Source organism: Apteryx rowi, unplaced genomic scaffold (assembly GCF_003343035.1).
Source record: "Apteryx rowi isolate R43461 unplaced genomic scaffold, aptRow1 scaffold_58, whole genome shotgun sequence".
Taxonomy (NCBI): Eukaryota; Metazoa; Chordata; class Aves; order Apterygiformes; family Apterygidae; genus Apteryx; species Apteryx rowi.
Window position 1 is genome coordinate 928,552 of NW_020450849.1, and position 25,113 is coordinate 953,664.

General features: G+C 36.8%; 1 protein-coding gene across 2 annotated transcripts; it reads right to left on the reverse strand.

The window, feature by feature from the left end:
- Positions 1-495: 495 nt before the first annotated feature.
- CTR9 (CTR9 homolog, Paf1/RNA polymerase II complex component) lies at positions 496-23,589 on the reverse strand. Of its 2 annotated transcripts, XM_026082491.1 has the most exons (25): positions 23,465-23,589; positions 21,371-21,469; positions 19,793-20,032; positions 19,176-19,293; positions 18,402-18,491; positions 16,913-17,061; positions 14,675-14,782; positions 14,173-14,280; positions 13,815-14,051; positions 13,081-13,170; positions 12,848-12,976; positions 12,560-12,743; positions 11,420-11,508; positions 10,954-11,139; positions 10,702-10,789; positions 10,295-10,443; positions 8,186-8,302; positions 7,859-8,004; positions 5,629-5,700; positions 4,311-4,446; positions 3,684-3,830; positions 3,081-3,238; positions 2,721-2,817; positions 2,237-2,349; positions 496-1,581 (listed from the first exon to the last, which is right to left on the reverse strand). In XM_026082491.1, the coding sequence occupies exons 1-25, from the start codon at positions 23,507-23,509 to the stop codon at positions 1,173-1,175; spliced, it is 3,504 nt and encodes a 1,167-aa protein (XP_025938276.1). In that variant the 5' UTR covers positions 23,510-23,589; the 3' UTR covers positions 496-1,172. The 2 variants fall into 2 exon arrangements, with proteins under 2 accessions (XP_025938276.1, XP_025938277.1); XM_026082492.1 differs by lacking the exons at positions 16,913-17,061; positions 21,371-21,469; positions 23,465-23,589 and having other exon boundaries at positions 19,793-19,882.
- Positions 23,590-25,113: the final 1,524 nt, after the last annotated feature.

Here is a 25,113-nt window from a genome sequence, read left to right on the forward strand (position 1 = left end):
ACAATGAGAGCAGCTAAAGCTCACAACAAACCAGAAATAGCAACATGGGAAACATCTTTCAGTTAGTATCTAGACTTTTTAAAAACAAAAGAGCATGGTTTTGGCTATACAGTCTATTAAACAACAGTAGCAATATACTAGCTGGGTCTCCATAATCTGAGCAAATGCTTAGCTTATATTGGACTTGATTTCTAATGAACGAAGTCAGAAAAATCAAAACTCTTTTGGACTGGTGCAAAAGACTAGTTTTCCACGACTTCAGGGAAAGACAATTGTAAAGAGAATTCAGATTCCCGTTAAGAGTCTGCAATATAATACAGCAATTGTTTTTGTTCATGAAAGCAGAATGTGAAAGGACTTAATTCCAACAGACATGTACCAAGCTAAAAATCAAGTTAAAGTTACTTGCTCAAAACACATCCTGTTGTCAAGTTTAACATTTTCAGGTTTTCTGCTTCTATCTTTTAAGGAGTAAAATAAATCACTCAAAGCAAATGAGTAGTAATAGTTTATTGCGACATTGGCAGCTTTATCAAGTAATATTGAATTCTCTACATTTTTTTACCTGCCAATTTAAATATTTTATCTACATCTGTATTGTTACTTTACAAATTTCTTTAATATCTGCATCTTCTCACCTGATTTACCACAAGAACAGAGGAAAAAGAACAAAGTCTTGAAAACATAAGAAGTTGCATCATGGTAAATCTATTCTTTAATAGAAAGAAAAAAAACCTCCCTACTGATCTTTATTCAGAATAATATAAATACCCAAAGCTCTTTGTACCATTTCGTAATACATTTTGAAGATCTATCTATGCTTTTTTTGCATGTATAAACACAGAACACACAATTTTAGCCACACTGGAACCATCTAAACAAAGATATAATGTTCCATAGTTTTTACATGCATTCTATCCTTGGTATGATGATTATAGTACAGGGTTTCTGTTCTTCATCTACAGCAGTTTCAATTTAAGACTACACCATAAGCCAACTTAGAAACATCCATTAGTTACTAATAGAAAGAATCACAGGAAGAAGGTTTCACAACAGTTTACTAAAACATTATTATTTTTTAAATCACAGTTTTCAAATATAAAAATTGGATTTTCCCTATAACTGAAACATATTTACATGAACATTTTAAAAAGATGGTCTGTAATTTAGATCTAATCACTGTCATCTGAGCCACCTTCAGACCCATCATTGTTGGATCCTTCTGGTTCAGATTCATTGCCAGATCCCCTGCCGGAACCCTCATTGTCAGATCCTCTCTCAGAATCTCTGTCCGAGTCAGCACTGTGAGAAGCTGGGTGAGATTCGTTTTCTGAACCACCAGAACGGCTTCTCCCCGACTGCACAGACTCATTGTCGGACTGTTCTGAATCCGACCGCCTCCTTTTTCTGGCTGACCTGTCACTGTCAGAATCTTCATCGGATGGGTGGACACTGGACCTCCTTGGGCTACCTGCCTCACTACCGGATTTGTTTCTGTTATCAGAATCGCTGTCAGAAACAATGCGTTTACTGTGTTGCTGTTCCCCATCTTCTGAATCACTGTTGCTAATCCTGGCATGTCTGTAGGCAGGGAAATAAAAAAAAGAAAGGAGGAAAAAAAAAAAAGCATCTTATTAAAAGATGATATCCCTTGCTTAAAAATAAAATGGGACACCAGGATCTCAGAAATGCTAGCATTATCAAAATGATAAGGCTAATCAGAATGATTTGGCGAGACCATATGGACTATCAGGTAAAAGAAAAGACCAAATACGGGATTAAGAGCATAAACTTAGTATGATATCTTTGAAACATAAGAGGGAGAAGCTTCAGTCCAAGCAATACCAGAAGGATAAAAAAGTGACTCCTTATGACCGAGACTCAAGAAGTTCATGCTTTGTTTCCATGGCACAGTATTTCATACTACAGCAAGTGCTGAATTTTTAACAATAATTTAAATATTTAGAGAAGAACTCATCAGGTCTGTAAGTTGAGAAAGTCGCAGCATATGTAAATTTAAGAAAATTTTATCGAGTAAATACTTAATAATGCATCAGCATGATGCAGCTGCTTGATATACTTAAAATCATTTTATTCAGACTGGGCACCAAGATCACATATGCTTCCAGAATTATGAAAAGGAAGAGGATTTCAAACGTATGAAAGACAACACTAGTTTCTCTTGCATGTGTGCACTGACACTTTAGTATGTACAAAGTTAAAAAAAGGTTCATACCCATCATCAGCAATTTTGAGTTTATCCTCATCAGAAGAATCATCACTAGATGAAATTATGGCTTTTGATTTGATCTTTCCTTTCATTGAAGGAGGCAGACGCTCTGGTTTGGGCTGCAAAGGGAGGAGGGAAAAAAAAAAAAAAAACACATCACAAAGGGTTGCTTGTTCATGTGGCTGTTTAAGGTATAGAGGCCAAAGGTAGGGACAAATACAGAAAACTAGGCATGCTTCTAACAGTTGCTCTAAACGGGATCAAAATTTAACATTTACTATTACTTATTGTGGATGGCTTCAGAAACATCCTTTTCATCCTTAAAGCAGCTATAGCAACAGGGGAGGACAAAAATAAGCCCAAAAGCAGTTTGCTAAAATAAGCTTTGTTGTGATTTTCAACATTAATAAAGCTCTCTTGAATAATGTAATGCTGAAGTCCAAATACACATTCAAAAAAACATCAAGCCATTATTCAGTGTTTAACTTACAGCCTTCTTCTTCTCTGCTTTGGGTGGACGTCGTTTTTTAGGTCTTGGACCATTTTCATGCTCTTCATCATCACTCCCCTCTTCTGCTTTCTGGGGTCTTAAACAGAGTCGTATTTTATAGCATGTAAAGCATATCATTGCAAAAAACTTAACATTTATCATTATCTCAAGTAACGTCTAGTTGATCAAGTGTTATTCATACTCTTCTTGCATAGGGGCTATTTAATTTTTATTCATACGTACACATTATAACACTTATGTGACCTCTTATCAACTGCTCATTTTTTAAGCTCTTATGAAAGACTGCATGAGAAAAAAACTTAAAAGATATTACTCTGGAAAGTATAAAGTATCAGTTACCTCCTCCTCTTCTTCTTCTTTCTCTCTCCCTCCTCTTCTTCCCCATCTTGTTCACTACCACTGCCCTTCCTCTTCTTTTTCTTTCTAGACATGGGTAGATCTTCATCACTGTCATCATTGACAAACTCATCAAATTCCCCTGCTCCTTTTTTGGAACGCTGTAATAAATTAAAGTCCCACAATATAGTCTATTATTCATATTCCAGTAAAAGCTACCAGAAAACAAGTCCAAATAAATTTATCTCAACACATTTTGTAAGACATGAAAACATAGACCGCTGTGTGCCAACTTTCCCATAATCTCTAGACTGATATCAAGACACCAATTCCAAATCTGAACATAAGAAAATAATCTCCTTATTTGAAAACTGAATAAAACAGATTGTGGTAATGCCACCTCGTTTAGAATCTTTAAGGGTTAGCTTCCAATTTTTACATTTGAGTATTACATCTGTGTGATTTCACAAAGCGGAGCTGAGGGGCTTGAAATTAATAGCTTATGTTACTCCCAGAGATAATATCCGAAATGGGAAAATGAAGGCAGGGAGAAGGAAGGAATAAAAAAATAATAATAATAATAATAATAATAGTAATTTGTTTTACCCTTCCTCCACCACCACCACGTTTTTTCTCCTTTGATCCTTCTACTTCACCAGTGAACATCAGAATATTCTTGGTCTTCTCCACATATTGAGCTCTTTGTTCCAGAAGTTTCTTCTGTTCTTCTTTTTCTCTTAGACGCTTCTCTTCCTGAAACAGAGAGAAAACTAATCATTACTACTCTATAGTGTCTCTAGGATTATAATTCCAGACATGTAAATTATTTGTTGACAAAAAACTGGAAAATCGACTTCTGGAAGTTTATGTTATAGCAGAACAGCCAAATAGCAAAGGAGTTTTCTACCAGCCTATGCTGAAGTAGGCAAAAGGCCTAAAGAACTGTTCTGAGTTGCACCAAGTGCTTTTTCCTCCAGCCTGCCAGTACAGAAGTCTGATGACAGATCTTCCGGGGGCACCAATTTTATCTCATTAAAAAAAAAAAAAAGCAGCTACGCGGAAGAAAGAATGAATACTACCTGTTAGCTATAACATTTTCTGCCAGCACTTCTTATATCCAAGAAACATAACTACTAGATATTTTATCAGTACCATCAGGTACCATCACAGAACAATAGGGGCACACATATACTTCATTAAAAACCATGAACGCAGAATGTATCAGAGTAAAACCTGTTCTTTAAGTAGTTTTTGGCGAAGCAGCTCCTTTTCTTGCTCTTGCTTGGCACGCAGTTCTCTCTCTTCTTCATCCTGTTTGCGTGCCCGAGCCACATGATACTGGGCTTGGCTCAGTAAGTCAGAGCATTGCCTACAAGATTCAATGTTTTCAAGTAAAGGAAGATGGCAGGCACATACTACAAGGAGAAACAGTTTTATAAAAATCATGCATCCCACCCCTACATGTTTGTATCAGTGACAAAAACAGGCTACCTGAAATAGTATAATTGAAGATTAGAATACTATAGATTTTTGAGCAAACTAAAGCACCTTCTAGTAAGCTAATTTATCTTTAAATTGCAATATACTTTTTCTGAACATGTTGTTTCACTCTTAACATTTAACTAATTCATATACATAAAAAAATTATAAACATAAGAGGATTTATCTCAAATCATCTGGACAGGTTCAGAAATATGGTTAATAAGGACAACTTAAATCAGAACTTATTAATAAACCTAATCAGAAAGGCAGTTATTCCATCCAAAGAAACCCACAGAAACCCCTACATCGGAGCTAAGGTTGCATAAAGCGCTCAAGTCTCATGAAATATTAAAGCAAGGTGCTTTCAATAACCCTTTCTAACTTAATGTTACAATGACATTTCTTTTAATACCAAGATTAAAATTCTTCTCAGTACAAAGTGCTTTTAATGATAATCATTTAAGATGTATAGTGCATTATGGCCAGTAGGTGTTATTTGTACATGACTATGAAAAATTTAAGAATGTGCTATAAATAAAATAGTATGTATTGAGTGAAAATCTAGAAACTAGATAAGCTCACAGGGAAACTTATTTAAACAGGCCTGCATACGAACATGTTACCCTGAGCAAAAGTTAAAGCAGACTGGATTCTGCATAACATAATTTCTTCAAGTTTCAGATAATTGACTCCCTCTAGTCCCCTGTGAGCTACCTCAAATCTCAGCAAAAGCAAATCTGTTCTTAGATTTTATCTTTAAAGCCAAAACAGTAAGAGCTAGAAAAGCTCTTTAAATAAAACTTCGTCTCACTCTCTTTAACCGAAAATTTGCTATTAAAGCAGCTAAAGTTTTGCTGACTCCAGCTGATGGCAGACATCATACTTTGAGTTACGCAAAAATATTAGAAAGTGAAGAAATGAAAAGAGTAAAATGGTAATAGGGAGTAACCCCAAACTTGCATTTCTATTTTTGTAAGAAATGGACAGCTCAAGTTTTGGAGTCCAGTTTTATTCTGGAAAAAAACAAAAATATTCCATTTGAAATCTGATTTTTTATTTTTATTTTTACCTGGCTTCCGTAGCAGCAAGCGCCAAATCAAATCTCATTTTATCACCTACTTTACTTAAGTAACTGAAGTACCTGGTAGGAAAACAACAAACAAAACCAAACAGAAATGGCATTACCCATGTATTTATTATAATTTTGTCTTAAAATTAAGCATTTGTATCTGAGTTAAAACAAACAGTCCTCCAAAACTCAACAGAAGACGGAACCTCACTCTAGAAGTGAACAATTACCCAGAAGAATTCTAAAAAGACTTCAGAGATTTCATCCTGATTTATCCCAATATAAAAGAATATCATAATTATACAGCTCAGTTTCATCATGTCATAAACTGTTCAACAGAGTTAGAATTAAGTCCCAGAAGAACCAACAGTGCATCCAACAAACTACTCACTAGGCAGATGTTTGGTCAAACACTCATAAATTCTGTATAATTTAACAGTTAGTTTAAATAAAACAAATTATTTTTCTAAGTAAGTAGGTTTCAGTGCATCATCTGCAATACAAAGTTTTCGCATAAGTGCTGCTGTACTAGACAATTCTTGTTTCCTAGAAAACAAAAACATTAGATCACTTCCATATACCTTAATCCTCATAACTAGGAGTCAGAGCTCAAAAACAGAGGTCTAGCAAAGGAATTTCTGAAAATCCTTTCTCCATCTCCTAATAAATTTATCAGGATTCAGGAAAGACTGGTTACCAAATTCAGATTCTTCTCCTAGCATTGCTTAGTTTAATCCTCAAGGCCTCTGCTGACAACAGGCAGGAATTTTACTCCTTGATGCACTGGTTCCTGGCAGTAAGTAGACTGCTAACCCCATTAGATTTATTCTGAATCTATCACAGCTTAAATACTTGAAACCAGCATAAGAAGGGGAAGAAACAAAGTTATTTTTTAAATTCTTCCAGAACAGCCACCCTAACCTACTTTACAGGCACTTGCAGATACAATATACCTCCAATCAGGCAGGTAAGCTAGGATGATCAATGTTTTAAAACCAGTTTCTCCAATCCGTTTACAGGAAAAGGACCTCCCAACTATTTCAAGGTTGCCACCGTTTCTTCCCACATTCCATCACAGAAAGATTTTTAATATAAATGTTTTTGTGCTACACTGAACTCAAATTCTTGAGCATCTAAAGAAAACAACTCCTCCCTCAACTTTAAGCTTACAGAAAATATTTTTCAGAAGTTAAATATGACAGACATCTGAATTCTCAGTAAATGGGTACCAAATAAAAGCTTTCATGCAACTTTCTMAAAGTAAGTAACAAGCTTCTAACTGAACTTGTAAGTTAAAATTTGTTTTTGAATGTATAATCTGCATTATGTACAGCACTAGATTTGCTAAGTGCTCACTTGTATGAAAGGCTTTTTTTTGGTTGAAAAAAATAACTTAAAAACCTTTGCACCGAGGATATGTTTTGGTCAATACTACAGTGAATTATTATGGGTACCAAAGAAAATGAAGAGCTGATCTCAGGCCATATAATTCCCATCACTATAAACATTTGAAAGACATCTATCCTGGATATAAGAGCAGAGCTTGGAATGCATAAGCAAGCACCAACTACATCAACGTTACCTACAAGGAGGATTAAGACTCAAAAGCGCTATAGTAAGGAAAACTTTCTGCTCAAAGATGGTGACAATTTGATTAGATGAAACTATGCCATTTTCTTTCCATAAAAGACAATTTTTTTGGTTTTTAGAGAACTAAAAGATCTTGAACAAGCTTAAGAAACAGCTTCTGTTCTAAAGTTACACAAGTGCTTAGGCTTTGCTTGCCTACTAGAGGGCACAATTAGTTTTCAAGAGTTACTAGTCATCAACCAGGCATGTATACGAAATAAGCAGATTTGATTTTGAGATTCAAGTTTAAATTCTGTAGATTGTTTTGGAAGAAAACTTCACAAAAATGAACATTTTAGATGAGGAGAGTATTTACTACATTTTCTCCAACTATGATCTTCCAGGAAGTAGTACCTCTTGGTAATAATAATACAGAATCCTTGAGGAAATATGTATGGGCCACTTGGCCAAATAAAACTGGCTCCAGAGAAAGGTCTGAATATTTTGTGAGGACCACTCTTTGTTATACCATTAGGAAGTCTAGAATTAGACACACTGTTTCATAGGAGACACTCTCCTAATCAGAATTTGTGACTTATACTGCACAATTTACTGTAAGGAAACACCAAAAATATAATGATTAGAAATAAGACAGCTTTACCTGTGAGCTAACTCCAGTTCTTTCACAGCATTAAGCACCTCCTTTAGATTGCTTTTTTCATCTTTCAGGACAGAGGTAGCTAGTCTTTGCAGCACTAAAGCCACATTAAACATAAGGACTGTATCACTTGGCGCTACATGTCTGGCCTGTTAATGAAAAGCACATTTTAAAGATAAACTACAATGTCCCACACAGGTATACTGAGGTGACCTACAGACAGTGAGCACCACTGTTTCAATTACAGACGATTGTATAGAAAGAGACACACAAACATGCATCAATTTACAGTAATTTTTTTCTGTAATATATGATGTTATGTATTCATACCTTTAACAGAGTTTGTTTGCATTCCTGTAATTTGCCACATTTGAAGAGGGCCCGGGCCAAATACAACAATACTTCTGTATTTTGATGCTTATAGAACTTTCTGAGGCAGTTTTCATACTGAAATGGAGAAATCAAATTAAGAAGTGACAATGATTAGTTATTTTTTTATAGCTAACTCAAGCAAATTCTTCTATTCCTGGAAAGCATTACTGCTAATGTGCTTTTTGTTTTTTAAATAAGTGTATCATTCTACATGGATGCCTCAGTATTTCTTTTCACTGATCAGAAATTCATTTCTGCTATCCCATGGCAAGTACCCGATTTTTTCTGAAAACTGGCTCCAGAAGGCTCTCTAGGTCTTTAAATAAAGAGGATACTTTGCAAGTGCCATCTATTATAACAAAGAACACCAGGCAAGATTCATTTTAAGAGCACACACTATTCTCTGCAGTATGAAATTTGATGCAACTAGTTACAAAAATACACACACATTTAAAGTAACTCAGTGTCAAATTAGTTCTGTCCACCAAACTGAATAACTTGGCATGACAAGGGATAACTAGCTGTTCTAAAGTGTACAAGAACATTTGTTTCTATAGGTTTAATGGGCCTAGAATTTAAGCTTCACACAGTTACGATGCTTTTACTTTTCAGTAACAATCTCCTTTTGTTTGCCATACTCTTTTCTCAAGAAATCTTTCATCGTTTCCAAACCTCTAAAATAAGAAATACAAAGCTACTTTTAATTTCATCTCAAATACAGGAACTGTACTGTAATGCCAGTCAATACTCTTGGATTGCATTGTGTTATAGGTGTCCAATTTTCACTCACCTTTAAAGATTTCATATTTAGGACAATTTTGCTTCAGATTTGTATGCTTTATTGTAGAGAATTCACTAGAGTAATTATTGTGACTGCAGTAAGCTAGGCGATTAAATCCATTTCATCTCTCCTTTGAGTCCAATACATTGTATTTCAGATTGTGGCTTATACTGACTGCGTAGCAGAACTCAGAGAACAATAAAACCCCTCAAGTGAATAAACCCTTTTCTACTAACAGCTTTACTTAAATATATTAGCAAAGGAGTACAATATTTTCCTGACAAATCACAGGTGAAAGTGACACCCAGTTTCCCATAGTAATTCAGTGCTCATGCATTGCTTACACAATTGTTAAAAATAGATTTTCATTAGTTTTCTTGTCAATAAAAACACCTAAGGTGTTAAAGAAGATACCAGACTCCATTCATACACAACAGAATGACTCAAATCGTGTTATCACAGCCTTTTAACAGTAGTTCAGTGGAGGATAGCAGATACTGAGGTTTTGATCATATATGAAGGCCCATTATCTTTTCCTCATAATCATCTCAAAAAGATGGCTCTGAATTATGTATTTTTGAGCCTCCATGTGGATTAAATTTTACTAAAACAAGTTTGTTCTGAGCTTCCCTCCTGTCAAACATATGCAATTTTTTCCCCACTTACTTGTATGCTTTTGATCAACTAATTGGGTCAATTGAGACAGACCAGGTTATTAATTGACTCAAACTTAGAAGTAACCTTGGTTGAGTCAGTTGAACTGGATGAACTCTAGGATGCCCCTTCCAACATAAATTATCCTGTGATTTCAACTGTGGTGAGAGAAATCATGATAAAGTCAGCTCTCCAGATAGCTCTGATTATGTGAGATTATTTATGCAATCATCTGCACAACCAAAAATAGGAAATGTTGCTATTAAAAAAATCCCAACAGCAAATCACATTTACTTACTTCACTTAACATCTGAATGTAAATGACATACAGTAAACTATACCAACTGAAAGCTCTCTGACTAAAAATGCCTTCCAAGACCAAAATTCTCATCCACTTGCATGTTAACTCTGCTACAGAAAATAAGCGTATAAGCTGGTAGGTGCTTTGTTACTCCTTATCCGAATTTGACAGTTTGTTTCTAAATCCAGACTTGACAGCCAATACTATACTAGAAACAGACCTGTAACTCATGAAATATTATTCAGAATCTTAGCAGCTAACAATGACAGCAGAGAAACATACAGAACTCATCTAACTCAACATATTATATAGTTCAATCTAGAGAGGTTACCATCTGCACAGCACTGATGTATTGTTTCTGTTCTACATAGATATGTGCCAAATTCAGCCACACGTCACTGATATCTGCTGTTGCCTCTCTCACTTGGGCAAAAACATCACGAGCTTCACGGAAATATCCTTTATGTGCCAAGACAGCTCCTGAGGGGAAAGTAATATGTACAGTGTAAACTTCCAGGTTCACATACTATGCACTCCTCTAAAGGAAACAGAATACTGCCTGAATCAAGTGCCCCATTAACAGCTGAGCAACACAGCTGTTATATGAAAGCTATTGTTTTATCTGCTTCACTACATAGCGGGCAGGTCCTGCAAAAAACAATACTGTATATACTAAAGTATGAAACATGCGAATATCATCATCTCTGACATAAGGAAAAATCAGAGTCTAATATTCACCTATGCCATTGGCAGCATACAAATTCTTTGGATCATTTCTGAGTACTTGCTTGTAGATTGCTAATGCACGGTCTTGATGACGCTTTTCCTGTAGAAAGAAATAGAACAATTGATCGTTTCTGTAATGGGGTAATTACAAGATCTACTCAATATTTTTATGGACTATAACATGCCAAATAGGCAACATGAAAACTACTGAGTAGATGACAGCATACCATAAAGCCACACACACTGCAGAGAGATGCACATTACCTTTTCTCTGTCCCTTGTGGGTTGATGCAGAGTCTGCAACCAGACATTGCCAAGAGCCAGCATGGAGTAAGTATCATTTTGTGTGGAAGGTTGTTTCAATATTCTTTCAAATTTCTTCTGTCCTGGACCCCACTCTTGTTTAGCCAAATGAAGATTACCAATTAGAGACCAAGCATCTGGATGGTCCTGAACAGAAATTCATTGTAAGTTGAAAAGCACAGTTTTCCCTTGCAAAGTTACTTTTTCAAGTATAAAATGTTGGGGGGGGGGGTGTTGTTTTGTTTTGCTTTTTAAATAAAATTCCATTTGAAGTACAAAGAAAAAAAATCAAAGCAGATTACAGTACTATTCTCTTCACCTCTTGATGTGAATAAACAAAATAAACCGCAACACAAGGTTAATAAAACTGAAAGTCTAAGTTAGAATTTCAAGTGTTTTAACTTAAAACACTTAAAGGGTTACAAACCTGATTTATCTGAAGTGCTTCTTTAAACCAATCAGAAGCCTCATAAAAATTTCCTTTATCTCTAGCCATAGCTCCCAAGCGCAAGTAGCCTTGAAGAAAAATAAATAAATAAATAAATAAAAGAAATCAGGAAACAGTTTAAAGTCATCTCAAACAAGAAAAAAAAATTGGCCATGCATTAATTTCAAAAGCAATCTTTTTCTTGATCTGCTCAGGACAGCAAGCATTAAGACACCTTTCATATTCTATTCACAATGAGACACACTATGTAAAGAGAAAGTTCCATCCACAGTGATGATTTACAAGTTGCAGATTTTATTCTAAAATAATTTAAATGCTTTTAACTGGCTTCATAAGCTACAGACAACCGAGAAACCTCAGAGAAAGAAGGATACATCAGTTACATAAGTTTGCTTCCTCCACCTTAAATAGCTCTCCCTCCTCTGCAGGCCTTAGGAAGACTATTGGTTAGCTTGACCAAGTGGCCATGGTAGACAAGCAGGGCAAAGGCTCTAGTCAGGCTGGGGCATGCTCTGTGTGCTGCAGCTGGCTGAGCAAAGGCGACCTCCTTTCCTTTGCAGCAAATATCACAGGTCAGCTGCTTGGGGGCAAGAGGAAGAATAGAGTGAGGAAGAACCACCCCCGCTGCTTCCCACCCACCAAAAAACAAACAAAAAATCCCAAACCAGGATGTACCCTAGCAGCTGCATCAACACCCTCAACAGCTGCTCTTCCCTGGAACAAGGCCAAGGTCTAAGATAAAGTCATTCTCCCAATGTGTCTCTTTCTACTGATGCAGCCAGGTAAAGCTACAGAGGTTGGGCATATCAAGGGGATGGCCTTGCCTGCACCTGAGTTGCAAGGTGATAGGGCTTTGGTGAGGGGTGGAGGGCAAGAGAGAAAAGGCATACAAATATAGACAAGACAGTTTTGCTGGAGTTTGGAGTACAGTATGAATTACCAATACTTGGGAGGCTTCAGGTTGGAGTATAAGGGAAAATGGAGGGTGGGCAAAGAGGCCCCAAAACTACTATGAAAAGAGGTGAAGACAGATATAAGGAGACCAGAAAACACTCTAAATGGGAAGATTTTTGGTATTTTAAGGAGGACTATTGAACTAAAATACCAAACACTTCTTACAATCAACGTAATTAGGATGTTCTCTTAAAATGTTTTTATACAGCTTTTCCGCTTCATGAAATTCACACATCGCCTCATATAGTCTGGCAAGGTTATAGGACGTTGTTACAGAGATAGCATTGTAATAATGCTCATCATGTTCAGCTTCTGCTTTTGCACGATCCAGTGATGCCAAAAAATATTTCTAAAGTATAAAAAGAAAAAAGGAATAAAGCACTCCAGAATATTCTTAATGGAAAACTTCTGGGTGATCAAGAAACTCAATTCAGACTCTGAATAATTACATACCTTGGCTTCTCCTAGGTTTCCAAGTCTGAAGTGCAGAGCACCCACATTATTCAGAATCTCAGGTGGGACATCAGCCTGCACCTTCTCTTGCAGAATGCGCGTGGCTGTTCCATAGGCTGACAGTGCACCCTTTACAAAGAAAAAGAATGTGGATGAAAGAAAATAAGAGGAAGAATTCTACGCACTCTGACTAAATACACACGTACATTTCACCCACTGTATATTAATAATACCTGTATATCAGTCTGTTCTAGAATTTGTGCTAGTTCAATCCATGCTTCTACATCATCTGGATATTGTTCTGTGACTTTCTTCAAATGACCCTGAGAAACAGCAGAAAATAATTACATCTCTTTGTGGACGCGTGAATTGTTAAAACAAACCTCAAAGAAAAGAGCTATGGTTTTAACCTCTACATTAGAAAGATTCACCATATTGTCTTCTGCAAAAGAAAATATCCTGACTATCTGCATGACTGACTAAAGCTTGGTCACAAAAATTGTATTAGTTTCTTTTCCCTCACTACTATATTTTCTGTAGAATGCAACACAGGCTTAACATTTTAGGGAAGCACCCCACTGTTCTTCCAGATTTAAGCTAAGATGACAAGCATCTTCAGGAAATCTCTAGTTAACTTGTCACTCTCACAGAATTTGTACATATATGGGAAGAATTCTTCCCTTTTCATAGTACCAAATACAAATGTGAGGCTGAAGCTCCTTTAAATTCCTGAAGTTCCTTTATCTAGAGCCTAGCAATAGCCCTAGAACTAACCAGAAGTTGTAACTCTCCACAGTTAAGAGCATTTGTGATGACAACCAATGTTAAATAATCTCAATGCACAAGCAACTCTGTATTTACAGTAAAGTTACCCTGAGTTTTATGCATCTTATGGTACAGATAGATTTCAAGGAGCAAGTTCTATTCTTGGATGTAAAAAGAAGATGCTGGCAGAATTAACACTCACCTTTGCAATATCCCGTTTCTCCTGGTCTTCTGAAGCTGCATAAAGAGATCCAAGGATTTTCATAGTCTCATAATTGTTAGGATAGGCCTTCAAAACTTTTTCAAAGCATTGCGATGCGTTCTCTTTGTCCCCTCGATAAATGTACATTTGACCCAATCCAAAAAATGGAAGTACAAAAGAGGATGAGGCAAACTGAGTGGCCTGATAATAATATTGGAAAGCTTGATCATAATCTTCCTGATTAAAAAGAAATAAATAAAAAGTAGCATTTAATTTTTTCATAGTTAAGAGCTGTAAGCACTTTTGTAACACAGAATTTTAAAGTGCATTTTCAAGGGAGCTTTTAATAACCTCTTACCTGTACATGAAAAGACCTAGCCAGCTGGTAACAACTCTCTGCCTGCATTGCTTCAACTTCTGTATTATGGAAAGCATGAAGAGCCAAGTGTTGGACTTTACCATAATCCTGAAAAGCAAAAAGTACATGAAGTTTGAATGACTTCACCTTATTTGTGGCCAAGAATACTATTTAAACACTGATAGCTGATGAATACAAGAAAGCTTTAGCTATAGCATAGACTAAATTAATACCAATATAGTTTTACTGGTTGCTATTCTTTTCTCTGTACCGTATTTCAAAACATGAGGCGAGGGGGAGAAACCCCTCAGGACTCCAAGGTGAGCTTGAATTAAAAAGTAAGTGTGTTTTTTCTTGCCTTTCTTGGGAAACACTTATAAGCCATACAAGCAGTTCCATATTATATACCATTCAGCCTGACAAAATGAGACTGAATTTAACAGAAGAACCCTTGCTGTTCAAAGGCTGTCAAATATTTGACATAAAATTCCAGACCTCTTACCTTCTTGAAGAAGAAGTGATTAGCCAAGTGATTCAGCACCATTGGATTACTAGGATCAATTGTGTAAGCCCGAGAAAGGAGCTGGACACCATTCTTGATAGAATCAGCCTAGATGAAAGATTGACAGGGATCAGCTACATCTTAACAGCTATATTAATATCTTCAAAGCTATTCTTCAGTCCAGGCAGCTGCAGGAACTCTGACAAAGTCCTTGCTAGGTTCACAGAAGAAAGCAAATTCAGCAACAAGATTTTTTCCCCTGCACGGTTCATACAGATGGAAAATGGGAGATGAAGCCATCACACAGGGATGGAGAAAAGCAGACCAGGACTTTCTAGAAAAAAAGAAATACTTTGCCTTGGTCTCCTTTGATATTTATCATATTATTGATCATAATTAAAAAGGAAGGCTATCAGGGGTGCAAAGTGCCTTTCTACTGTTCAATATCCTTAGCTCCTGTTTGGCTTAGACTTCCTCCTTTTACATGATTCATTCAGAGAAGTGAAAATATTCTCATGTTCAAATTCTAACCAAGAACTTCAGACATTTAATTAAGAACTACTAGAACTTAAGTTCTAATAAAAATAAAAAAAACCAGCAGGTTTGCTGTGTTTACATAGGGAAATTATTACATCAAGTTATTCTCTTCTGAACAACTTCTAGCTTGAAAGAAGCTTTCCATGGATACAAACTTGACTTAACCACAATTTCAAACCTGTAACTGATACAAAAATTGCTATTTGGGACATGCATGAGATTTTTATCACAAGTCAGTCATCTTAAATCTGTATTTATTTCCCAACACTGCCACCAAAAATGATATCTAGTAATATGTAACATCTGTGCTTTACTTCACATTACCAGCAGAAAGCTAACTTACTGAACAGATTAGGTTTTATGCTGTTGAGACACAAGAGACACAAGGCAGTCTTTCAGGCAGCTAAAAACATGTTTTCAGTTTAAAAAGGCACCATTTTTCCAAAGCTATCATAACAATATTGAATCATTATCACCATTAGCTTAACTACCAAAGGCAAGAGATGCTGAGTGAGCTCACCCCTTGAATTTAGTTGAAAGAGTAAAAAAAAAAATTTTTTCAGAAAAAACGTAAGATACCAGGTTTCATTAGTTTCTTCTTCATGGAATTATTTATTAAGACCTGACTTCAGAATATTTTTGGTTGACTCTGCAGTTTTAATAAAGAAAACTCACACTGCATTTGTCCAAATTATTCATGCAAGTCTAAAGTTTTTTTTTTCCCCCATGATTTTGTAAACTGTAAGCAGTTTTTAAAAAGATCTTTTGTTAGTAGAGAGTGTCTAGAAAGCTATGCGTTCTCTAGAAAGCAATGCTGGGATCACACTCGACATTTTAGCAACACAGTTATGTAAGAAAGGTGTGTGTTCCATCCGTTTCCTCCCCACCCCGATAACTTCTCCAGCTAGCTCAGATTCATTAGCTCAGATCTCTGGATCCCAACTAAGCTATGCCATACTATATAGTGATACATCCAGGAGGCAGGATCACTACTTTATCGTAATTTCATCAACCTAGTTAAAACCAGTAAACCAAAGAATAGGCAAGAACAAAGTGGCACATGTGCCAAGGTAGCTTGAAYACAGGCTTTCAGACAAGTATTGAAGTTATGTTCTGTAAAGCCCTAAAAGCTCAGGACTAATCTCCTGAGACTACTTCTTTGATCCTGCCCTTGCTACTAGTGTGATGCTCTTTCCAAAAACTCCTGAAGCTCTGGAATAGACCTGCCATTGCGAGTGAGGTCTCCAAGTATTTGGGGACTTTCAGAGCACCCCGAGTCCAAACTGATACAGCTAGCCTTCAAAGAGTCACAAAACACTAGAGTAAGGCTGGCTATTATACACTGCTCATCAGAGTAAGATTTCGAAATCAGCATTTTTTAAGTGATTGGAAATGCATTCACACATCTGAGCAAGGGGTTTTATTATTTTAGTTAAAATAGTTAACCTAGCATTAGTTTTCTGCACTTAACACCTCAATAAGCATGAAAGTTGAAGGTTTTTAACAACAATGGGGAAAGTTATTCAGTGTGTGCTGCTCACATCTTAAGCACATATCTATAATATCATTCAATAATGACACTGATTGAAACAATTTAATTACCCCTTTTAAAAACTGGAGTACTTTCAAAGCATTAAAAATTTGCCTTTTAAGATAAAAAGAAAGTGAAGTGAGTATGGCTTCTAGTTAAGTCAGACCCACCTCTTTATTATTGAGTTCCAGAACAGCCAGTCCAACCAAAGCCCCTACGCATTTTGAATTTAGCTCCAGAGCCCTGCTGAACGCCAAGCGAGCTTTTTCCAACTTGTTCAGTTTCACGAAGCAGTGGCCCATACCTAATCGAACCTCAGCTAGAGAACAAGATGACATCATTCAGAATCCCAAATTTTTCAACTTTATGACTGTTTTACATTCTGGACATCAACTAATGTGGAGACAGTGTCTTTAATACTTCTTCAAAGCCTGTAAAGCCATGTAACAATTTGCTGTTTTTAAAAGCAGCCTCACACACTTGGCAGCAAATCTAACCTTAATAGTTTAGCAAGACCTTATTTCTTCCTGCTATCCAGAACATTGGTCTGTATCTCTGAAAGACTCTGATATTAAACAAATAGAATATTATCTTTATGGAAACATATTCAAAAATAGAGAAAGGCATTAAAAAAAATGTTATGAAAGATCTGAACATTTATTAGGCAGGTAAGTTCAGCTGAGACCAGTAAACCTTCAGAAAACATAAGCAGATAAACAAGTCAGCTAGACATTTCTCCTTAAGTGATCAACTGATTCCATTTATCTTCTTCTAATTTCCATGATCCTGCACAGATGAGCTAATCCAAAGAATTCGCATCATATTGCTCTTTCAGGCTGCCTGCAGACTAGGAATACAGAGACATTTTAAAAATCAATTTCGTGTGGTTATGTGTGCGTGTGTGTGTGTAGGTAGCAGAAAAGGGTGAATGAAAGATGTTTTGTTAAAAATAAAGCTTGCATTTCTAAATTCAGTTCTGCAGCAATGATTCTTATGCTAAACCAAACTACAGAATTACAGAGTATGCATTAACTTTGTAATAAATTATTTTTCAGACGGATTATGGCAAAGTATACCACAACCCTCCAGAGACTTTAGAGTATTTATGGTCCTTATAGAAGTATCCTGAAATACTACTATTCTTTAATAATGTGCCTAGCATCTACAGCTGTTATTGATAGCTTTCTCAGACTTTGGAATTGAGAAAAACCATACAACACAATGAAAACTCACATCATGCAATACAGGTAGAATTTTACATCTTGATTCTTGAAACATGTTCCTTTGTTTCATTATTAGTGCTACTACAATGTGACATAGCTTTTTTAACCCTTATTCCAAAACCTCACAGATAGGTTCTGCAACATTCTCCAACAGCATTTTTTATTCCTATCCAATTTTAATTTCTCTTATATACAGCTTCTAATTCACTATTACCTCTTTAAAATATAATAATGAGAAAAAATGTAAAGCATTTTCTCAAACACAACCTCCTCCACCAATGAAAAAGCAAGTCAGATTTCTGAACACTTCTAGGAGTTTATTTTGTGACAGATGTAGATCACAAGAAATCCCTCATGTATTTGAATTATGAAGACCAACTCCAGGCCTGAGTAAATCTGCAAAAACCCTTCCACTAGCAAACACTTTCTATCTTACCTGGGCATCCTGGATTGGTGCGCAATGCTTTCTTGTAGTAGGCAAGGGCTCCTCTATAATCTTTCTTGTTGAAAGAAATGCATGCTTTACCTGTTATAACATACAAATTATAAATAAATCAGAAATATAAATAAATTGTTTATAAATTAGAAGCTGATGAGCATTATTTCATGGATTTGTGCTGTACTGATTTTCAAAAGTTACAATTAAAATAAAAAAAAAGATGAAAATTCAGATAGCTACAAATATTTTGGTATCTTTGATGATGCCAAGTATATCAAACAAATTAAAAACAGGAATACATTAAATTTACATTTTCCCATTTTTCTGAATAGAATTAATTCTTTCTGTCCTGGTCCCCAGGAAAGATATTTGCTAAGACTAGCTTCATTAGTGAGCACAGAGAAACAGTGGTGTTACAGACTTCTGACCCTTCACTACTCAAAATATCCTCACCTTAGACAGAGTACATAGCTTCACTGATATCATCAGGGAAAGGCAAGTAGTTAGGCTGAATTTAAGTTCACAGATGTCAGAAGATGCTGGCTAGGACTCTACTTTCTCCTGACTTTCCTCCCTACATATACTTCCTAAATCTAAAGTAATCTCCAAGCAATTTTATGCATTTCTGGTCAAAAACAGATACTTCCTTATTGTCTTGTTCACCTCTCTATTGACATACGCACCCCATTTTACACATATAATCCATTCCCAGATTCAACTGGAAAGACTTTTTTTTTTTTTTTTAAAACACAAATACCCGTAAATTCATACCAAGCAGGGCTGGAATATTATTTGGAGATTGGTTGAGCACAAAATGGAATTGTGCATCAGCTTGGTCCATCTTATCGCCTTCTAGCAGACAGAAACAGGCTCTTCCCAACAAGTGATTCTAGATGAAGGAAAAAATATATATATATATTTCCACTACATTTATCTTTGTAAAATATGAAGATTAGACCACAGGAAAGATTAACCAGATATGCTATAGTGCTTTCTCTGATAAATTTACTTCTCTTGCAGCAGGAACTGAAAATAAGAAGTAACTTCTAAAATTCACATGCTATCTAGCAAAAGAGTAACAAAAAAACCCACACACGCTAACCAAAAAATGTCACTGACATATTCATATCCGGTGCTCCAAGCTAGAGATAATTAATTATTCCTGGTGGCAATGCACACATTTCAGATACTCACAAGATTTACTTACATGTACTATACTACCAGACTTTGAAGCCTGAGCAGTTTCTGTCTTCCCTTTAGTGATACAATATTTGCTTTCTTTAGAAGCAAGTTTTGAATTTATAAGAGAACATGTGCTGAAATTAAACTTAAAAAAAAATCAGTAAATAATTTACAGGTATGAATATTTATACATATTTTGTTTTTACCTGATCATACATGATAATTTTGTCAGCCATAGTATACAACAAGGTAGCTTGTGTAATGAGCTCCTTCTTGTTATCTTTGTTCTTCTCCTTCCGAGCCTGCTGTACATAGTACGCTGCCAGAGTATCCAGACATGTCATTTGATCTTTTTCATGGTCTCTATAGTCCAAGTTACCATCTATGCGTGCAGCTTCCAAGAGCTTCACAAAGTCTTCCGTTTTTCCTTGTTTGTAGTATTCCAGCTATAAAATACACAGTTTTAACAACCAATATAATTCCAGGGAATACCTAACACACCAAGTTGATATTTTAAGTGTAAAACAGCTTCTCCTTCCAAAAAGGACATATATACAGGGATAATCAGATAAAGGGATTCTGATATCAGCAAATAATGTTCTATCATAATCCCAATTTATTATTTCTACAAGTAATCTGTTACTTYTATCCAAAAAATAGCAGCCTCTGATTATTCAGTTGATGCTAAATGAGACCAAAGCAGTTGCCTACTAGAGCAGCAACTCTGAATTCATTCAATGTTTTGGTCTCGCACTAATAAGGTAAGTGATGAGCAGTCTTAAGGATGACTACAATCCCATAAATTTATGGTACAGAAAGAGCAGCATACCTACATGCTTAATTACTCCTATGTGACTACACCTCTTTTACTGACAACCATGTATGTTAGAATACAGAATCCAACTTCATGTTAATTACAGTAAAAAATATATAAGTTCTCTTGCCAAAAATGCATTATCAATCCATACAGGAAAAAATGGCATACCAAATCTAAAATTGTTCTAAACAACAATAAATATCAGACAGGAATATTATATATTCAGAACTGAACACACACACCTAGCACTCTACGCTAAGCTATCTATGAAAAAATCTACAAAAAGAAAAGGTCTCTCTGCTGAAAAGCAACATAGTGATGTCTTAAGCTACTTAAAGCATCCGTAAAAAGAGAATGGTAATATTGCATAATCATAAATCAAGATTTGGCACGTCCAAATTTGATATACCAGCTGTATTTCAGAAAGTTCTAAAAAAAGTGTAAGGTACTTTGAATGCTACATAGGACAAGAAATTTGGAAACTCCTTATTTCTTTCAGCATTTCCAAAGAACTGTTCAGATACGCCTCAAAGCTGGTTATTTTTGTTCTACAAACATTACTCAAGCTACCGCCATCCCTTACTAATGACTGCATATCACTGTTTATTTCATATGCACACAAGTTTTACAACTATTTACAAGCCAAGAACCAACTGGTTTTCCTCTCTTAACTTCATTACCTTTATGCACATTTCACCATACCTTTCACAGTACAGATACTGCCCTTTGATTATGCACTTCATAAAAAAAAGCAGCAAAACTGAAGAACTATGTATTTTTAAAAAATAAAGTGAGCCTTAAGCAGCACTGAAAAAGATTAAATTAAAACTTAATGTGCATATGGCAAATGAAAATATCTGACCTAGAATCAGTGACCTAATAGCCTAATTAAGTTCCAGCTCAGAATTCAGTTATTTCTGGTCATAAAAGTAAGATAGGAGAAATGATTATTTGAATATATACTAACCGCTAAGGCGATCCATATGTGCAGTTGAGTATGTTCTTGTTTCAGTATACTTATAACTTCATCCCCCTCAGGTAACTGATCGAAGTCAAGCTCAATAACCTAGAACCAAACAATATATTTTTTTTTTCGTGTTATTTACCACTGAGCTCAAAGCATGTTGGACATTTCAGACAACAAAACATACATAATTCCTTGTGTCTAAACAAGGTTGTTGACAAAGAAAGAAGAGATGATGATTTAATTTATTTTGCACAAGACAAAAGTGACAGCCTCTCACAAATATCATAAACAAAAGATAACACAATGTTTAGGATACCAGTATGGGGGAATAAACAGAGATGCTATTTCAACTTCTTTCACCAAAGACTTTCGGCTCAAAATTTATGCAGTTCAACTAATAATCAATTAACCAACTTGACTGCACACATGTCGCTTCAAGAGCTGCTGAATCTTTAAAACATTTCCTACAGGTAACACAGAGATCTAGGATACAATCAGAGTCTTCAAGTAATCAGGTATCAGGAAATCAATATCCAAGACTGATCTTAAAGCCTTTAAGTTATTTGTCAAATCTTCTTTGGGCCCAAGAGAATTAATAGGTTATTGAAGTGCCAAACATTCTTAAGAGTGGACTAAATTTCTGAACATTAACCACCACAGTCATCATGAGCAAACGGTGTCAACAACTTTCACCATGCAATCATTATTTTGCAAGTACTATACAGGTCAATCTACTCTTCTGAAAGGCAAAATGTGGAAAAAAGAACAGATATTCCCAAATGGGATGGTTGGGGACACAACTTAACTGCCTGTTAGTTCACTTGCTACTCAATCATGTTGCCTTCGATATTGCTTACCTATATTATTAGTCAATTTTAAAGTGAGGAAGGGGTGCACCTGCACTCAGGCAAGTCCCTCAGTTACCAATGCAGAGACTTTTACTCCAAAGATTGGGTTAGAGCAATCCAGTTTATAAGGACTTCAGTTTTGAATATGAAAAACTTATCAGAGCACACTAGAGGAAATATTTCTGTCACTACTGTTATTCTTAGCTTGAATTTGTCTTGCACAGTAGATCCTGTTTGACAGATAATGATGTTCTTAAATCTAGCAAACCCCAATCTACAAACTAAAATAGTTACTCATGAGAAATAGACACTGCCAACACAAGCAAATAAATGCGAAAGCTGAAAGTTTAAAAAGGCAGGAGAAAGAAACTGTGCATTTTATTTTCAGCAATTTTTAGTGATTAATCCAGAACTTCAGAATCCAAGTACTATGACCCATAACTCGAAAACCAGTAACAATTTCAATTACTCATGTTGAAACCTAGGAAAGAAGTTCCTGTCATAGAAAAAAAGCCCTCCCACATGTAACCTACAGAGAGCAAAACATACTAGTATCTTTTAAGATTTAAAACATGTAATAACAGTTGTACTGAAACTTCTTGAAGTACAGAGAAGTAGCTAATACATATGATCACAAAAAGCATTCTCCAACCTACAGATAACCACTACATTTCAACACTTAGTAAAGGTTTTGAGCCAGTATCTGTTGTGTGGTGATCTAACTTAAAACTTTGCTAATACTGGGTGAATTCCCAAATACTTCTCTTAAATTTATTTAATCCTAACTTGTGCCAGTTACCTTAAATTAGTAAGAAATGTTATATTGCTAAAACCACACTGGAATCAACTTTACTATGTAGACCAAGTTTCCCACCAGCGTCAATATGGTGATGTAGGAACACACGCAGTTTAAGAATCAGCGCAGTCAGAAAAAAAACAGAGTCTGAGGAGGGGGTTTAGTTGGACAAGGCTAAGGTGCAAAAGCACAAACTAAAGAGCAGCTACGGCTCCCAGCAGCGACTTCACTCCTGAGAAAAGCAGATGTCTGAAGCACGTAATTGCGRGAGAGGGAAGCACCGAGGGACCCCGGACGGGCTGAGCGCTCGGGGAAGGGACATACCCGCCCTCCCCCCAGCCCAGCGAGGAGCGGCGACAAACGCCCGCGCCCCGGCCCGCACCGCACAGCGCACCCCCTCTCCCCCACCCCGGGACCAGGCCACGCCACCGCCTCCCGGCCCCCACTCGCCTCGTCGGTATCCCGGAGCGGGATCTCGATAGACCCCCGCGACATGACGGCGATGGCGACGGCGCTACCCGCCGAGCTGCCGCGAGCACGCAACGGCCGCCGCGCGCGCCCACTTCCCCCCGCACGCGCCGCCTGACCCGGACGTGCTCGGCGAACGGGGCGCCGCGGGAGGGGGTGGGCGGAGCCCACCGCGGCGCGGTGAGCCAATCCCAAGGAAGCGCGAGCCCGAGGGCCTCCCTCTGGGTGCGCGCGGGGGCGGGCGTTGAGGCCGGGCGCCGCGCGGCGTTGTTGCCGCGGCAACGCCGGCGCCACGGGCGCCCCCTGAGGGAGCGGCGGCGCGCACCCTCCCCCTCCCCCCCCCCGGCCAGGCGGGAGCCGCTCGTGCCTGCGCCGTTCAAACACCAACGGTCGCCTCAGGGCAGAACGAGGGGCGCACGGAGGAGCTGTGGACACGTATTAGCCCCAGCAGTGTGCATCACAGACTCAGCTGTGGAACTATATACGCACACATACAAAAAATACCACAAAATAACAGATAATATAATGTATTCATACACACACTGATAGAGGGGATTTGCACTCGTTTGTTCTCTGGTCCAGAGACCACTGCTCCCTCAGGCCCTGCCTCTCCACCGAAGACCCTGATTTCCAACTGAGCACGTTCACATGTGTGGTTTTTTTTCCCATCTCTGTGGAAAAAGCAATCCATAAATCTGAATATATATTATTTAACCAGCTCTGGATGGTGTAATAATGCATATTTACAACTATTTAGTAACAGTTTGGCCAGCTATTTATTTTCAAATTAGCTTTTTAAAATTAAAATTAAGCTGTGATCCTTCTTTGATAAAATTTCTGAATCCTGAACCTGGACCCTGATCCTGGAACTTGTTTTCTGTGGGACAGGCCCATTCAGAGAACTGCACAGAGGTGCATGAGTAAGGAAGTTACAGAATTGGGTTCTTAAATTTTCTTCCTTCAGTTGTAACTGTAGATGCATTGATATATTTGCCTAAAACATGGCACACACAGCAACATAAAATCAATCTTAGTTGTTTCTGAAGCTGCACCAAGGACAAAAAATAAGACTAAAAGCTCCACCAGCATATTTTTACTAAAAAGGTCAAAAAAATCTGTGACATACTGCTTACGCAGCTTATTGAACCCTAAAGCAAAATGATTTTGTCTTGTAGCTAATGTGTCACAAGAATGTCACAAGTATTAAAATGCTAAATGTAATTTAAAATGTAATTATAAATTACTATAATACTATTCTTTATAGTAGCAATGACTTATTTGCAGTGTCATATGTTCTGTTGTAAAAGCTAGTAAAAGCTAGTAATATTTTTGTTTTAATAGATTAACATTTTGAATCTGAACTTTTGATTACTGATTAATGCAGTAATTATACTCTGTATCCAAAGAACTGCAACTAGCATTGTATCTCCTATGCATGCAGGTCTTTGAGTAGGTACGTGCCTTAGATACTGCTTTGAGAGAGAGAAATTTTTCCATGTGGCTGGAAAGCGGAGTGACACTGAAATTAATAGAAGGAATGAAAGAGCATGCTTGACAAAAAAAGGGTGGGGGCAAATTAAATAATTGTGTTCCCATTCAATTTTTTCATTAAAATATGCCAGAGTTATGCA

What these genes read in the sequence shown, in the direction of transcription:
- CTR9 (XM_026082491.1), bottom strand. Translation starts at nt 23,509, where the DNA reads ATGTCGCGGGGGTCTATCGAGATCCCGCTCCGGGATACCGACGAG. An exon ending in CCACAAGGGACAGAGAAAAG is followed by an intron (nt 10,790 to 10,953) that starts GTAATGTGCATC and finishes TTCTTTCTACAG; the next exon opens with GAAAAGCGTCATCAAGACCG. An exon ending in CTTGCTGCTACGGAAGCCAG is followed by an intron (nt 4,447 to 5,628) that starts GTAAAAATAAAA and finishes TGAATCTTGTAG; the next exon opens with GCAATGCTCTGACTTACTGA.